The sequence below is a fragment of the Labrus mixtus genome, chromosome 8 (genome assembly GCF_963584025.1).
Source record: "Labrus mixtus chromosome 8, fLabMix1.1, whole genome shotgun sequence".
Lineage (NCBI taxonomy): Eukaryota > Metazoa > Chordata > Actinopteri > Labriformes > Labridae > Labrus > Labrus mixtus.
In genome coordinates, this window is record NC_083619.1 from 6,538,878 (window position 1) to 6,555,519 (window position 16,642).

The 16,642-nt window shown below is 43.1% G+C and overlaps 1 protein-coding gene across 1 annotated transcript in view; it reads left to right on the top strand.

The window, feature by feature from the left end:
• LOC132978317 (mucin-5B-like) overlaps positions 1-16,642 on the top strand; it is a 42,987-nt gene that overhangs the window by 19,579 nt on the left and 6,766 nt on the right. Inside the window, exons 30-43 of the mRNA XM_061043426.1 lie at positions 6,342-6,504; positions 7,788-7,963; positions 8,286-8,457; positions 9,600-9,835; positions 9,967-10,150; positions 11,030-11,246; positions 11,742-11,935; positions 12,018-12,087; positions 12,745-12,866; positions 12,963-12,994; positions 13,079-13,247; positions 14,622-14,717; positions 15,209-15,249; positions 16,206-16,296. Coding sequence (XP_060899409.1) covers positions 6,342-6,504; positions 7,788-7,963; positions 8,286-8,457; positions 9,600-9,835; positions 9,967-10,150; positions 11,030-11,246; positions 11,742-11,935; positions 12,018-12,087; positions 12,745-12,866; positions 12,963-12,994; positions 13,079-13,247; positions 14,622-14,717; positions 15,209-15,249; positions 16,206-16,296 — 1,963 coding nt within the window. The remainder of the gene's footprint in view (positions 1-6,341; positions 6,505-7,787; positions 7,964-8,285; positions 8,458-9,599; positions 9,836-9,966; positions 10,151-11,029; positions 11,247-11,741; positions 11,936-12,017; positions 12,088-12,744; positions 12,867-12,962; positions 12,995-13,078; positions 13,248-14,621; positions 14,718-15,208; positions 15,250-16,205; positions 16,297-16,642) is intronic.

Genomic DNA, 16,642 nt, shown 5'->3' on the forward strand with positions numbered 1-16,642 from the left:
CCACACCTCCTACTCCTTCAACTACCACAGCTGCAACCACAACACCTGTTGAGACAACAACCACACCTCCTACTCCTTCAACTACCACAGCTGTAACCACAACACCTGTTGAGACAACAACCACACCACCTACTCCTTCAACTACCACAGCTGTAACCACAACACCTGTGGAGACAACAACCACACCTCCTACTCCTTCAACTACCACAGCTGTAACCACAACACCTGTTGAGACAACAACCACACCTCCTACTCCTTCAACTACCACAGCTGTAACCACAACACCTGTTGAGACAACAACCACACCTCCTACTCCTTCAACTACCACAGCTGTAACCACAACACCTGTTGAGACAACAACCACACCTCCTACTCCTTCAACTACCACAGCTGTAACCACAACACCTGTTGAGACAACAACCACACCTCCTACTCCTTCAACTACCACAGCTGTAACCACAACACCTGTGGTGACAACAACCACACCTCCTACTCCTTCAACTACCACAGCTGTAACCTCAACACCTGTTGAGACAACAACCACACCTCCTACTCCTTCAACTACCACAGCTGTAACCACAACACCTGTTGAGACAACAACCACACCTCCTACTCCTTCAACTACCACAGCTGTAACCACAACACCTGTTGAGACAACAACCACACCTCCTACTCCTTCAACTACCACAGCTGTAACCACAACACCTGTGGTGACAACAACCACACCTCCTACTCCTTCAACTACCACAGCTGCAACCACAACACCTGTTGAGACAACAACCACACCTCCTACTCCTTCAACTACCACAGCTGCAACCACAACACCTGTGGAGACAACAACCACACCTCCTACTCCTTCAACGACCACAGCTGCAACCACAACACCTGTGGTGACAACAACCACACCTCCTACTCCTTCAACTACCACAGCTGCAACCACAACACCTGTTGAGACAACAACCACCCCTCCTACTCCTTCAACTACCACAGCTGTAACCACAACACCTGTTGAGACAACAACCACACCTCCTACTCCTTCAACTACCACAGCTGTAACCACAACACCTGTTGAGACAACAACCACACCTCCTACTCCTTCAACTACCACAGCTGTAACCACAACACCTGTGGTGACAACAACCACACCTCCTACTCCTTCAACTACCACAGCTGTAACCACAACACCTGTTGAGACAACAACCACCCCTCCTACTCCTTCAACTACCACAGCTGCAACCACAACACCTGTGGTGACAACAACCACACCTCCTACTCCTTCAACTACCACAGCTGCAACCACAACACCTGTGGAGACAACAACCACACCTCCTACTCCTTCAACTACCACATCTGTAACCACAACACCTGTGGTGACAACAACCACACCTCCTACTCCTTCAACTACCACAGCTGCAACCACAACACCTGTGGTGACAACAACCACACCTGCTACTCCTTCAACTACCACAGCTGTAACCACAACACCTGTGGTGACAACAACCACACCTCCTACTCCTTCAACTACCACAGCTGCAACCACAACACCTGTTGAGACAACAACCACACCTCCTACTCCTTCAACTACCACAGCTGCAACCACAACACCTGTTGAGACAACAACCACACCTCCTACTCCTTCAACTACCACAGCTGCAACCACAACACCTCTAGAGACAACAACCACACCTCCTACTCCTTCAACTACCACAGCTGCAACCACAACACCTGTGGAGACAACAACCACCCCTCCTACTCCTTCAACTACCACAGCTGCAACCACAACACCTGTGGAGACAACAACCACACCTCCTACTCCTTCAACTACCACAGCTGTAACCACAACACCTGTGGAGACAACAACCACACCTCCTACTCCTTCAACTACCACAGCTGTAACCACAACACCTGTGGTGACAACAACCACACCTCCTACTCCTTCAACTACCACATCTGTAACCACAACACCTGTGGTGACAACAACCACACCTCCTACTCCTTCAACTACCACAGCTGCAACCACAACACCTGTGGTGACAACAACCACACCTCCTACTCCTTCAACTACCACAGCTGTAACCACAACACCTGTTGAGACAACAACCACACCTCCTACTCCTTCAACTACCACAGCTGTAACCACAACACCTGTTGAGACAACAACCACACCTCCTACTCCTTCAACTACCACAGCTGTAACCACAACACCTGTTGAGACAACAACCACACCACCTACTCCTTCAACTACCACAGCTGCAACCACAACACCTGTGGTGACAACAACCACACCTCCTACTCCTTCAACTACCACAGCTGCAACCACAACACCTGTGGAGACAACAACCACACCTCCTACTCCTTCAACTACCACAGCTGTAACCACAACACCTGTGGAGACAACAACCACACCTCCTACTCCTTCAACTACCACAGCTGTAACCACAACACCTGTGGTGACAACAACCACACCTCCTACTCCTTCAACTACCACAGCTGCAACCACAACACCTGTGGTGACAACAACCACACCTCCTACTCCTTCAACTACCACATCTGTAACCACAACACCTGTGGTGACAACAACCACACCTCCTACTCCTTCAACTACCACAGCTGCAACCACAACACCTGTGGTGACAACAACCACACCTCCTACTCCTTCAACTACCACAGCTGTAACCACAACACCTGTTGAGACAACAACCACACCTCCTACTCCTTCAACTACCACAGCTGCAACCACAACACCTGTTGAGACAACAACCACACCACCTACTCCTTCAACTACCACAGCTGCAACCACAACACCTGTGGTGACAACAACCACACCTCCTACTCCTTCAACTACCACAGCTGCAACCACAACACCTGTGGTGACAACAACCACACCTCCTACTCCTTCAACTACCACAGCTGTAACCACAACACCTGTGGTGACAACAACCACACCTCCTACTCCTTCAACTACCACAGCTGCAACCACAACACCTGTAGAGACAACAACCACACCTCCTACTCCTTCAACTACCACAGCTGTAACCACAACACCTGTTGAGACAACAACCACCCCTCCTACTCCTTCAACTACCACAGCTGCAACCACAACACCTGTGGTGACAACAACCACACCTCCTACTCCTTCAACTACCACAGCTGCAACCACAACACCTGTTGAGACAACAACCACACCTCCTACTCCTTCAACTACCACAGCTGCAACCACAACACCTGTTGAGACAACAACCACACCTCCTACTCCTTCAACTACCACAGCTGTAACCACAACACCTGTTGAGACAACAACCACACCTCCTACTCCTTCAACTACCACAGCTGTAACCACAACACCTGTTGAGACAACAACCACACCTCCTACTCCTTCAACTACCACAGCTGCAACCACAACACCTGTGGAGACAACAACCACACCTCCTACTCCTTCAACTACCACAGCTGCAACCACAACACCTGTTGAGACAACAACCACAGCTCCTACTCCTTCAACTACCACAGCTGTAACCTCAACACCTGTTGAGACAACAACCACACCTCCTACTCCTTCAACTACCACAGCTGTAACCACAACACCTGTTGAGACAACAACCACCCCTCCTACTCCTTCAACTACCACAGCTGTAACCACAACACCTGTTGAGACAACAACCACACCTCCTACTTCTTCAACTACCACATCTGTAACCACAACACCTGTGGTGACAACAACCACACCTCCTACTCCTTCAACTACCACAGCTGCAACCACAACACCTGTGGTGACAACAACCACACCTCCTACTCCTTCAACTACCACAGCTGTAACCACAACACCTGTTGAGACAACAACCACCCCTCCTACTCCTTCAACTACCACAGCTGCAACCACAACACCTGTGGTGACAACAACCACACCTCCTACTCCTTCAACTACCACAGCTGCAACCACAACACCTGTTGAGACAACAACCACACCTCCTACTCCTTCAACTACCACATCTGTAACCACAACACCTGTGGTGACAACAACCACACCTCCTACTCCTTCAACTACCACAGCTGCAACCACAACACCTGTGGTGACAACAACCACACCTCCTACTCCTTCAACTACCACAGCTGTAACCACAACACCTGTTGAGACAACAACCACCCCTCCTACTCCTTCAACTACCACAGCTGCAACCACAACACCTGTGGTGACAACAACCACACCTCCTACTCCTTCAACTACCACAGCTGCAACCACAACACCTGTTGAGACAACAACCACACCTCCTACTCCTTCAACTACCACAGCTGTAACCACAACACCTGTTGAGACAACAACCACACCTCCTACTCCTTCAACTACCACAGCTGGAACCACAACACCTGTTGAGACAACAACCACACCTCCTACTCCTTCAACTACCACAGCTGCAACCACAACACCTGTTGAGACAACAACCACACCTCCTACTCCTTCAACTACCACAGCTGCAACCACAACACCTGTGGAGACAACAACCACAGCTCCTACTCCTTCAACTACCACAGCTGTAACCTCAACACCTGTTGAGACAACAACCACACCTCCTACTCCTTCAACTACCACAGCTGTAACCACAACACCTGTTGAGACAACAACCACCCCTCCTACTCCTTCAACTACCACAGCTGTAACCACAACACCTGTTGAGACAACAACCACACCTCCTACTCCTTCAACTACCACATCTGTAACCACAACACCTGTGGTGACAACAACCACACCTCCTACTCCTTCAACTACCACATCTGCAACCACAACACCTGTGGTGACAACAACCACACCTCCTACTCCTTCAACTACCACAGCTGCAACCACAACACCTGTGGTGACAACAACCACACCTCCTACTCCTTCAACTACCACAGCTGCAACCACAACACCTGTGGTGACAACAACCACACCTCCTACTCCTTCAACTACCACAGCTGTAACCACAACACCTGTTGAGACAACAACCACCCCTCCTACTCCTTCAACTACCACAGCTGTAACCACAACACCTGTTGAGACAACAACCACCCCTCCTACTCCTTCAACTACCACAGCTGCAACCACAACACCTGTGGTGACAACAACCACACCTCCTACTCCTTCAACTACCACAGCTGCAACCACAACACCTGTTGAGACAACAACCACACCTCCTACTCCTTCAACTACCACAGCTGCAACCACAACACCTGTTGAGACAACAACCACCCCTCCTACTCCTTCAACTACCACAGCTGCAACCACAACACCTGTGGAGACAACAACCACACCTCCTACTCCTTCAACTACCACAGCTGGAACCACAACACCTGTTGAGACAACAACCACACCTCCTACTCCTTCAACTACCACAGCTGCAACCACAACACCTGTTGAGACAACAACCACACCTCCTACTCCTTCAACTACCACAGCTGCAACCACAACACCTGTGGAGACAACAACCACACCTCCTACTCCTTCAACTACCACAGCTGCAACCACAACACCTGTGGAGACAACAACCACACCTCCTACTCCTTCAACTACCACAGCTGCAACCACAACACCTGTTGAGACAACAACCACAACTCCTACTTCTACTACAACACCTACAACTACTGTTACTGTTGTAACAGAACCCCCACCAACAACAACAACTGTTGTTACCAAACCTTCAGTTCAGAACACAACTACTGTGGCTTCAACTACCACAGCTGTAACCACAACACCTGTTGAGACAACAACCACACCTCCTACTCCTTCAACTACCACAGCTGTAACCACAACACCTGTTGAGACAACAACCACACCTCCTACTCCTTCAACTACCACAGCTGTAACCACAACACCTGTTGAGACAACAACCACACCTCCTACTCCTTCAACTACCACAGCTGCAACCACAACACCTGTTGAGACAACAACCACACCTCCTACTCCTTCAACTACCACAGCTGCAACCACAACACCTGTTGAGACAACAACCACACCTCCTACTCCTTCAACTACCACAGCTGCAACCACAACACCTGTTGAGACAACAACCACACCTCCTACTCCTTCAACTACCACAGCTGCAACCACAACACCTGTGGTGACAACAACCACACCTCCTACTCCTTCAACTACCACAGCTGCAACCACAACACCTGTGGTGACAACAACCACACCTCCTACTCCTTCAACTACCACAGCTGCAACCACAACACCTGTGGTGACAACAACCACCCCTCCTACTCCTTCAACTACCACAGCTGGAACCACAACACCTGTTGAGACAACAACCACACCTCCTACTCCTTCAACTACCACAGCTGGAACCACAACACCTGTGGTGACAACAACCACACCTCCTACTCCTTCAACTACCACAACAACACTCACTCTTCCAGTCAGTACAACTGTCTTTTCAACAACTATGTCCTCTACGGAACCTGTTTCCACAACTATAACAAGTTCTTCGACAATATGTTCATGCATTATCAATGGAACTTCATATCAACCTGGTAGGTGATCCTCCACTTTTCATATTACATTCATATCACATTTCTCCTAATGGGGTCACAGGATTAACAGCTAATGCTCTTTTGTTGTGTTTTTAAATATATTTCATGTAATTCTTTTTTATTTCCAGGTCTTAAATAAAATAGCTACTCTGTATATTCTACATTTTAACCTTAGTTTTTTATATTAATGTCTAACAAATGTATGAAACATTTTAAAGTAAACACACCCACATACAATGACCACATTCAAAAGTATAGTCACCAATAATTTAAAACAGACTATCCAAAAATTGCAGGTACATACTGGTAATTTAGCTGACGCAGTCATTCAACATTAAATTAAATGATTATTCAGAGTTATGGGTTAAATAGAAAAGGATAATAATGTATGCGTAGTGTAATTCAAGTCTGATAATAATTAGCTCATAAATTACTGTGAATAAGTTACTTTCTTAGTCTGTCCAGATTGCTCCTGAATCAGTTCACATATGAATATATGAATTAAAGACTTTATTTCCATCGTAAATTTAAAATATGATTAAAAAAATTAAACAAAAGGAACAGTTTCCAAAAAAGGAGTAGGACGAATTGATTCATACGTTCAGTTTCAGCTCTTCAGTTTATAAGTTTATATTTCAAGTGAGGCTGTCCTGTGAGAACCATAAATTACTTAACGGCCCACTAAAAACAAAAACAGATTATCCTAATGCATAATATTTACCTGAGAGATATTTTGTAATTTATATACATATTTTAAATGCTCAAAGTGAAGACAAGGCAAGTTTATGTATGGAGCACCATTCATACACCAAACAATTCAGAGTGCTTAACAGAGTTCAAAATCAAACATTTACAACATTATGAGGTTGAGCAGAAATAAGAAATTCAAATAGATTAGTTCATCAGATCAAAAAGAAATAAATTAGGCTACTATGACGTTAAGAAAAAATGTCACATTAAACACAAATTCTAGGAAAATATCCTCAAATTGGGTCATTAACGACGAGTGATGTGATCTGTGTGTCTCACAGTGTTATAGAGCTCTGAAGTTTCTGACTAGGAAGATGTTTAAAAAGAGGCTCAAAATCAACCAGCCATGACTTAGTTTGCTAATATCAGTTCTATGTTGGCTTTACAAAACAGAGATAGAGTCCTGCTTTGCTGCGCCACTTTGATAAAATGCAGCTCTTAACCTTTTTGGTCCTAACAAAGCTCTATTCTCTGTCTGTTCATTAACCTTTAATTTTCTACTTTAATCTTCGATCTGAACTCTGCTTTCACAGGGGAGACGCTCTACAATGTTAATGATGGCATAGGCTTGTGTTATATTGCTCAATGCAATGCATCGTGCGAGGTTCAGAAGTTCAACACTTCATGTCCCACAACACCAACTACAACACCACCAATCACAACCCCATCACCACCTGAGGACTGCATCTACATGAATGAAACACGACAGGTAAAGAACAGAGTTTTAGAATAGAAAGTGTTTTTTAGCCCAAAGTAAGCACATTATCATAAACATCTGGACTTTGAAGAGACATTGCAGTGATAGGTGCAGTAGTATTTTTTCATTTTCTTTCAAATGGCCCGTAAACACATGCGTAAGAACCACAAAAGGCAATATGTTGATATCTAACTTCAGGTTAGAGTACGGATCCAAGAAAAACACATTTTATGCACAGAGAGGATAGTTCCCTGAGTACTGTTAAATTTGATGAGTTACGTTTTTGTCCTTTAAGACATCCACATAACTTTCTGCTTCTTAACCTCCTTCCCAGCATTATGAAAGCTGGAAGATTGACAACTGCACCATGGCTATCTGTGAAAACGGCACGGTCATAATGAAGGCTTTTTCCTGTCCCTTTGTGGAAAAACCTGTATGTACCAATGGACAACCGCCTGTCAAGGTCTATGATGACAACGGATGCTGCTTCCATTATGACTGTGAATGTAAGTCGTAATTGTAACCTTTCATCATTTTGAGTTTTTAACATGCAGCAGAATAGCTGTTTTATCGTGTTCACACTCTTAACAATAACACATCCCTCTCTGCAAAAGAATTGACAAACTTTAACTTTTGCATCTTAACTTACTGGTTTTAAAGTTTAACAAATAGCACAATAACTTTCACGAGGGAAAATGGCGTTTCTTCCATGTCAACAGAACGCCCATGTAGCCTGTTTTCCGCACTATGTAACTTTGGCAGCATCTCATGAGAAGTGCGTACGGCTTTACTGCACTAGTTCACAGCTTTCAGCTAAAAGGCAGCCAGTTAGCTTGTCTCTGTACTGTTTGATAAAATGGAAGAGGACGGTGTCAGATGATGCTAAGGAGAGAAAAAGAAAGAGTGTCCGAGCAAGAAGCTGGTCTAGAGGACTTTGTCAGTCCACATGGCTCTTTGTCTTCTCACAACATCTTTGCCTGTGTTCTGGCGAGATGTGCTGCCGTGTCAAAAAATGCTACCACAGCACGAAACAATGGCAAGGGCTTTCTTTATCCCCTTTAGAATAAAGTAACCATAACAAAATAACTTTATATTGATTCAATACTCATTCCATATGGATTGTCACAGTCTGGGGAGAATGTGTTGGTGCCCTATTATAAGATTTCACAGGAAGCGTATTTCAATGGACAATAATCTCCTAGAATACTCCCAGTACAGAATCACTTTTAAAACATCACAACTCCAGTGAGGGGGGCTTGTTTTGATTCTCTATAATACAAAAATCAAGATTTTAGAGGAAGCGTTTCTCTATTGTACACAGCACCATGGTAGCACATCTTAATGGGTGGCACTATTGTACAGAACACCTGCTTCTCCACTCTCTGCTTGTCATGAAATGCATGTTGTTAATAAGGGGGAGGGGGGCTAACGACACTATTTGTGTTTTACGACAGTGCAGTTGCACGCAGAGACCTTCAGTGGCACACCAAAGAGAACCAATTCAAATTTGTCAATAAATTTGCTTTAAAAGATACTGAGGTTGAAACTTCCTGCTCAGAAAACGATCAGACTTATTGGTGAAATAAAATATGTGTTATGTTTGTTCCACTTTTAACTATTTCTTTATCTGTTTCTTCTTCTCCTGCAGGTGTATGCACTGTCTGGTCTGGGCACTACAACACATTTGATGGAGTCGGTTACATTTTCAAGCAGTTGTGCGAGTACTACCTTGTCAAAGAGATCCATTATAAGTACAAACTGTCTATTATGTTGGACAGTCATAGATGTGACCCTGCGGACAGCACGTTCTGTCCCCAGGCCGTCATCGTGAAGTTCAACACCTACACCATCGTTTTGACTCAGTTGAAGAGCGAAGGCCTTGTGGTAAGCTAAAATTAGAAAAGTATACACAAACCTCATTCATTATTCTGAGACTTGATGCCAGTCAAAGGAGTAAGATGAAAAGTACAGCTGGAGTTAGAAGTGTCATTGTTTTTCCTCTCCCTGTCCTACAGGCGTTCAAAAACGGGAAACGGATATATCCCGCCTACTCCAATTATTACATGTACCTCTTCAGCACAGATATGGCAATCACATTGGTGATGCCTTCCATTCAGACAAGAATCGTCTATAGAACCAACTCATTCAGCATTTACCTACCATATGATCTCTTCCATGGGAATACTGAGGGACAGTGTGGTGAGTAACCAGAACACACACACACACACACACCTGTTTCTGTTGCTATATTTGGTTATCCCTGATTGGAAACCTGTTCTGTCATTTTTAAGGGCAACTTAAATTGACCAGCTAATCAACATAATCAGCTAAATCTGGTGCAATGCATCTCCTCTCATAAATTGAGATGAATGTACATTGTCATTTTTCTCAGCAAATATTCTCATTGTAGCATCATATAGAGCAGTGGTTCTCATCTGGTCTTGCCTCAGGACCCACTATCAACCAATCAGATTCATTTCATGAAAAATTGTGCAGTTTGGATCTCAGACGAAACAAAACATGTTACATAACAAAGAAATTGAATAAAACATACATGTTTAAAAAGCACCTAATGGACTTTTTAACAAAAACATTTTTTCAAAGCACACAATCGCGACCCACTGAAAACAGCTCTGCGACCCACTTTTGGGATCCTACCCCCCAGTTGAGAACCACTGATATAGAGGACTCTCTATATCACTTTCTGTTGCTTCATCTGCCACATGTTCATTGTTTTTACGTGACATCTTACCTCAGGAGGCCTTCCGCCCTCCCTCCCACTGGGAGGTGCATATGTGAACAGTAAGGTCAGGAGAATATAATGGCTTAAGTCACTAAACTGCCCGATGATTTAAATATAAAACAAAAACAAAAGCCTTACATGCAATGTGTTTTTTGATTGTTTTAGGCCTAAGTTGTTACATCATGTCACAGTGTGGAGCTTCAAGCTTTCAGTAGTCTATAATAAGGCCCTTTTCTTTCTTAACTATGAATCAGGTCCATCATATTTTATTCAAAGTAATATCCCAGTAAAGAGCCATTTTCATGTGTGAACAACTGCTTCTTCTCCTTTCCCAGGAACCTGTGACAACTCCCAGATCAATGAGTGCCGTTATCCAAATGGCGAGAAGGGACCCTGCGATATCTGTGCACCCTCCTGGGTAGTCCCAGGTCCACCCTGTGACACCACAACGATCCCCCCAACAACTTCAACGGCAGTGACCAGCCAAAGCACAACAATCATAACATCACAGCTCCCCTGCAAACCACCGGTCTGTGAACTCTTAAAGAGCAGGTGAGGAGGAAAGAGAGTGCTTTAATTAACTTCTGAGCTGTTTGTTGTCTTAAGTATGTAATAACCTAAAACTATCAACACATTTATACAATCAAAAGTGAACCCAAGGTCCATTCACTTCTATTGGAATCTCTATGACAACCAATGTGCCCGCAGTATTCTAAAAAAACATTGAACTTTTTCGAAGGATTTTGGAGAGACCTGACCATGTGCTAGCTTAGCTAACAGGCTGCTAACTAGCCAACATTCCTTCGTTTCAGTTGCCGATGTTGATTGTCAGTTCGCTCTTTAAACATTTTCATATACTGCCTGATTACCTGAATCGTTTTCCAACCCATCCTTACCTGCGTCACGTTATAGGCCTACACTGAAGAATTGGTTCATAATATACAAGAAAAAGGGTGCTTCCGAAGACCTGAACTCTTAGTTTCTATTTTATTAAAGTTGTTGAATATTCATAACAAAGTGTTCTGCCGTGTTTGTGTATCCTTCTAGTATATTTGAGGAGTGTGCTTCGGTCATTCCCGCATTCCCATTTCTTTCATCCTGTGAGACTGAAGGCTGCAACGGTGGTGGAATTGAAATACCACATATCAATGTCACCTGCGCCATTCTGGAGACCTATGCTGCTTTGTGTGCTGAAAAAGGAATCTGTATTGACTGGAGGAATAGAACCAATGGGATGTGTGGTAAGATCTATAGTCAGTAGTGTAAAGTACTACAGTTGTTGTGTTGAGTGCTCAAAACTTTAATTCTATTTCCATTTTCCAGAGCACAAGTGTCCAGAGGGCAAGGTGTACAAGGCCTGTGGACCAGCTGTAGAGCCAACATGCAATGACAGGTAATGAAAACAGTGTTGTCCTTTTTTAATTCAGTATTCACAGCAGAACATTTTAACACCACTTTACTGATTCATATCTTTTTATTTTCTGCTTTTTTCAAGTTCTGTTTAATTCATAATAAACAAAGATTAAAAAAAAAAACACTGTCTGATTCACAAAACAACCACAAAGGGTTTAAATGCTCCCCTAAAGCCTCGCTCACACTGTGCGATTTTTTCCCCCGATTGTATTATTATTGTAAGTCGGGGTGGCATGTCAACTCACACTGTACGACTGAACCATTTTTATAATTGTAACCCACCTCACACCCTCCTTTCAGGTGTCAGGTATCAGGGTTGTTAATTAAATTAAACAGTGGGGTAAAAGTTAAGAGAAATTAACAGGAATGACCCTTAACAAACACAATTAAAAATGTTCATTAAATAAAAACTTTGTTCATTTTAAAGGTTGTTGTGTGTAATAGTCAGTCTCAGCGCCAGACTGTGCTTGTCTTTACCAATGGGTGAATCTATGGATGGAAATTGGAGCATGAAAACCTATCATGTTAGAGACAAGTTAATAAATTGTCACCATGATTGAAGATTATTGTTTTGTAACCTTACATCTTAAAGTTTATACACCACTGTAATAACCACTTGTTTCATTTCTGACCTCAGATACAACAGCATGTTCAACGCAGGATCCTCTCCATCCTCTACTGACACTAAGGAGGGTTGCTTTTGTCCTGAAGACACCACTTTATTCAATCAAGTCTATGACGAATGCGTGCCCGCTTGTGGTAAGGAACCCAAAGGAAACATGCTATGACTGGGTAATGGAACTTTTCACATAAAAGCTGTCAGTCAGTATTCAATTGTCTCTATTTGAATTTCAGATTGTACAGGACCTGATGGAAAACCAAAACTGGTGAGAAATCTTCCTCTAACATGCATAACTGTGTAAATTAGCAAAGCAGAGTTGTGTCTCTGAACATTTTTGTCTGATAACCAGCCGGGTGAAACATGGATAAGTGACTGCAACAACTGTACCTGCGACATGGACTCCATGAGCGTCGTGTGTGAGCCCACTCCATGCCAGACAATGGAGATCACCGACTGCAGTGAAGAAGGCCAAGTTCTGGTATCCTCATCAGACGGCTGCTGTACACAACATAACTGTGGTAAGTTGGGGGGGTCCATTGAATTGAATTGAATTTGTTTCATTTAAAGGTCCCATATTCTGCTTTTTCTGGTTTTATTTGCTCTTTAGTGTGTTTTCCAAGTGTCCTGTGCATGTTTAGGCACATCTATGCGCAAAAATTCAAAGTCCGCGGAAACGCGGCTTCTCCTACGTCCTCCTGTTAGCTGTAGCATTAGCTGCATGTAACGCTCGGTTCTAGCCCCCCTTGATAAAAATTTGTCAGTCCGACGTCATTGTCAGTGTGAGATCACTGATCTAAGTCCATTGGCTCGTGGCAAGCCCAGCAGCTCATGTTGAAATTTCCGAGACGCGTGCTGAGCAACTGACCAATAACGACAGAGCGGATCGGCAGACCAATCAGAGCAGACTTGGTCCACGTGGGGTCTAACAGTGGGGGCACTTCAGAGCGTAGCTGACGGACTCAGAGCGTAGAGGGAGCAAGGAGGAGCAGTACATGAAAACAGACACTTTTTTCGGACTTTATCTATTGTGAACGTACAAAAGTAGGTACATAGATTAAATATACGAACCCCAAAAAGGGCATAATATGGGCTCTTTAATATAAATGATTTGGTGTAACATAGTTTCAATACAGAGCATGAACTTGCGTTTATATTTATGTTAAGTTCCAACCCTTTCCCTAGTTGGGCCACTGAGTAAACAGTGTATGAAATATACAACAGATTGTTAGGTGGCTCCTGGACTGTACTGAACTGACCACAACAGACTTGTTTCAAAGACTTCTTCCGTTAGACATTTGGACTGAATACAACGATTAGCAAAGGATTTGTAAATTCCGTTTTACATCTGTACATTCAAAGGCATCCCACCACGTCACATCTAGTGTTATAGAGTTCTGAAACCCCCGACTACAGAGTCTTACTGCCCAACAGACACAGGTTCGCCTACTGGTCTTGTATTCATTTAATTTGGTTAGGGATTTTCGGTTAACAATCCACCACAGAACTTCTTCCTGAGGTTTAGACTCACAGTGTGCTTCATCTGTGTTTGACACAGCCCTTACAGTAGCTGCCCCTTTAAACCCCCTGAGGGGTGCTGAGGTGGCGAAACTAAACCACAGTCTTAAAAATGTCACCAGTTGTAATTGTGATGCTTTAGACAATGTAATTTATGATTCAGCCTAAATTGCTTACTTCCTTTCTTTGTTGTTGAATTTTGGGGAAATTAATATTTCTGCTGTGTGAAAGTGATTTCTTTTATGTGTTGCGTTTCTTTAATCTCCTCGGCTTGCCTACCAGTGTTATAGTTCTTTTCAGTGTCAAGGGATTCTAAGAATCCCTTGTCAGTTGTCAACACATAGTCCTAATTATCAAATCCTCATGTGCCCCAACAGAATGCAACCAAGCCCTGTGTCCCAATCCACATACCTGCCTGCCGGGCTTCAAACTGACGTACACAGATGGCATCTGCTGCAAGTCCTACAAGTGTGGTATGTTAATCTGTCAATGTGCATCTGTTATCAGAGAATAAAAGAATGTGCGGGTGTATCATATGTAATGTAAAACAACTGTGCTAATCTTAAACACATGGCTGTTTTGTGAAACCATCCTACCGTTTATGTCTGAAGAAGACTAAACTGTAAAATAAAACATTTAAAATTTCAGTAGCATGAACAGCTGATTTTTACAAGGTAGTGTAGGTAAAAAAAAAGGATGACCAACCTTCAGTCTTACTACTTTATGCTACTGTAAGGAACTTTAATTTTCTGTTCTGATCTCGGCAACCTCTGTGTACAGTTCATAGTGGTATCTCTTTACAGATGTTTAAGAAGAACTTTTAATTATATATTAATGGGAAAAGTCCATCTTTTCACTGGTGGTCTCTTTTCTGTGGTCAAAAAAATGTAAAATGTCTATTTAAAATGTTGATAGACAAGGGCCGATACTTATCTGAATTGTACCTCTTCTTTTTGTTTTTCAGAACCTAAAGGCGTTTGTGTCTTTGAAGGCACTGAGTACATGGTAAGTGTACTGTTCAAAGTCAAGATATAAACAAACTAATTAGTCAATGTTCAGGTACAAAAAGGTGAAGGAGTGAATGCTCATGTAAAGGTTAACTTTGTTGCAATGAAAGTCAGCATTTACGCTTATAAACTAACAAGTAGATGTTTAAACTGTAGGGGTTGCGATTATTTCAGAATCAGAATCAGAATCAGAATCGGGGTTTATTGCCAAGTTCCTTTACACATACAAGGAATTTGACTTGGTGTATTGGTGCTAAACAATTAACAAGGAAATAAAGCAGAACTAGCAACAACTTAAATAATACAGTATAAGAAGCTATTACAATATATAAAATATAATTAAAAAATGTAAAATATAAAAAATAAAAAACACAAACTGTACAAAAGGTGCAATGTAGGAGCTGTGCAGTGGACTATGAGAAAAAAGAATATTAGTGTGTGTAACTACTCACAGAGTGCATGTAAGGAAGATACATTTTTAAAGTCCAGTGGGCGTTAATGTAACGCATTAATGCATTTATATTGTGACTCGATGACGAGAGACAGTTTTTTAGAAGGAAGCAGGCAGTTACATCAGGAAGTAAAATACAAGTTATATTTGTATATTTTCCTTTGTGTATGAAGTCTAGTTATTGTCTTGAATAACACCGAATGTTGTTTCATTAGATCTTTTTCAGATTTATTGAGATTGTTGAGAAGTACTGGTAAAAATAAAAAAAACATTTCAATGATGGATCCATTAAGCGTCTATGATTTAATACTAGAGGCTAATAATGTTTTTAATAATTTATACATCAGTCATACCGACACTTGTTTGCTTTGCAATAAGTCAGTATGGATGAAGCAACAATGGGTCTTTTTTTCTCTTTGGAGCAGACTAGAGAAATAAAGTATGTATGTATATGTATATGTAAGTGAAATGACTGAAAATTAACAATAATCTGTATTTTTTAGCCTGGTTCCAAAATACCAACACCAGGCCAACCATCAGGAACAACAACACCAGGACAACCATCAGGTACAACAACACCAGGACAACCATCAGGTACAACAGTAGGAGGACCTGGACAACAAACAGTTACAACAGTAGGAGGACCTGGACAACCGTCAGGTACAACTGGAGGTGGACCTGGACAACCGTCAGGTACAACTGGAGGTGGACCTGGACAACCAGCAGGTACAACAGGAGGAGGACCTGGACAACCCTCAGGTACAACTGGAGGTGGACCTGGACAACCATCAGGTACAACAGTAGGAGGACCTGGACAACCAGCAGGTACAACAGGAGGAGGACCTGGACAACCCTCAGGTACAACTGGAGGTGGACCTGGACAACCATCAGGTACAACAGTACAAGGACCTGGACAACCATCAGGTACAACTGGAGGTGG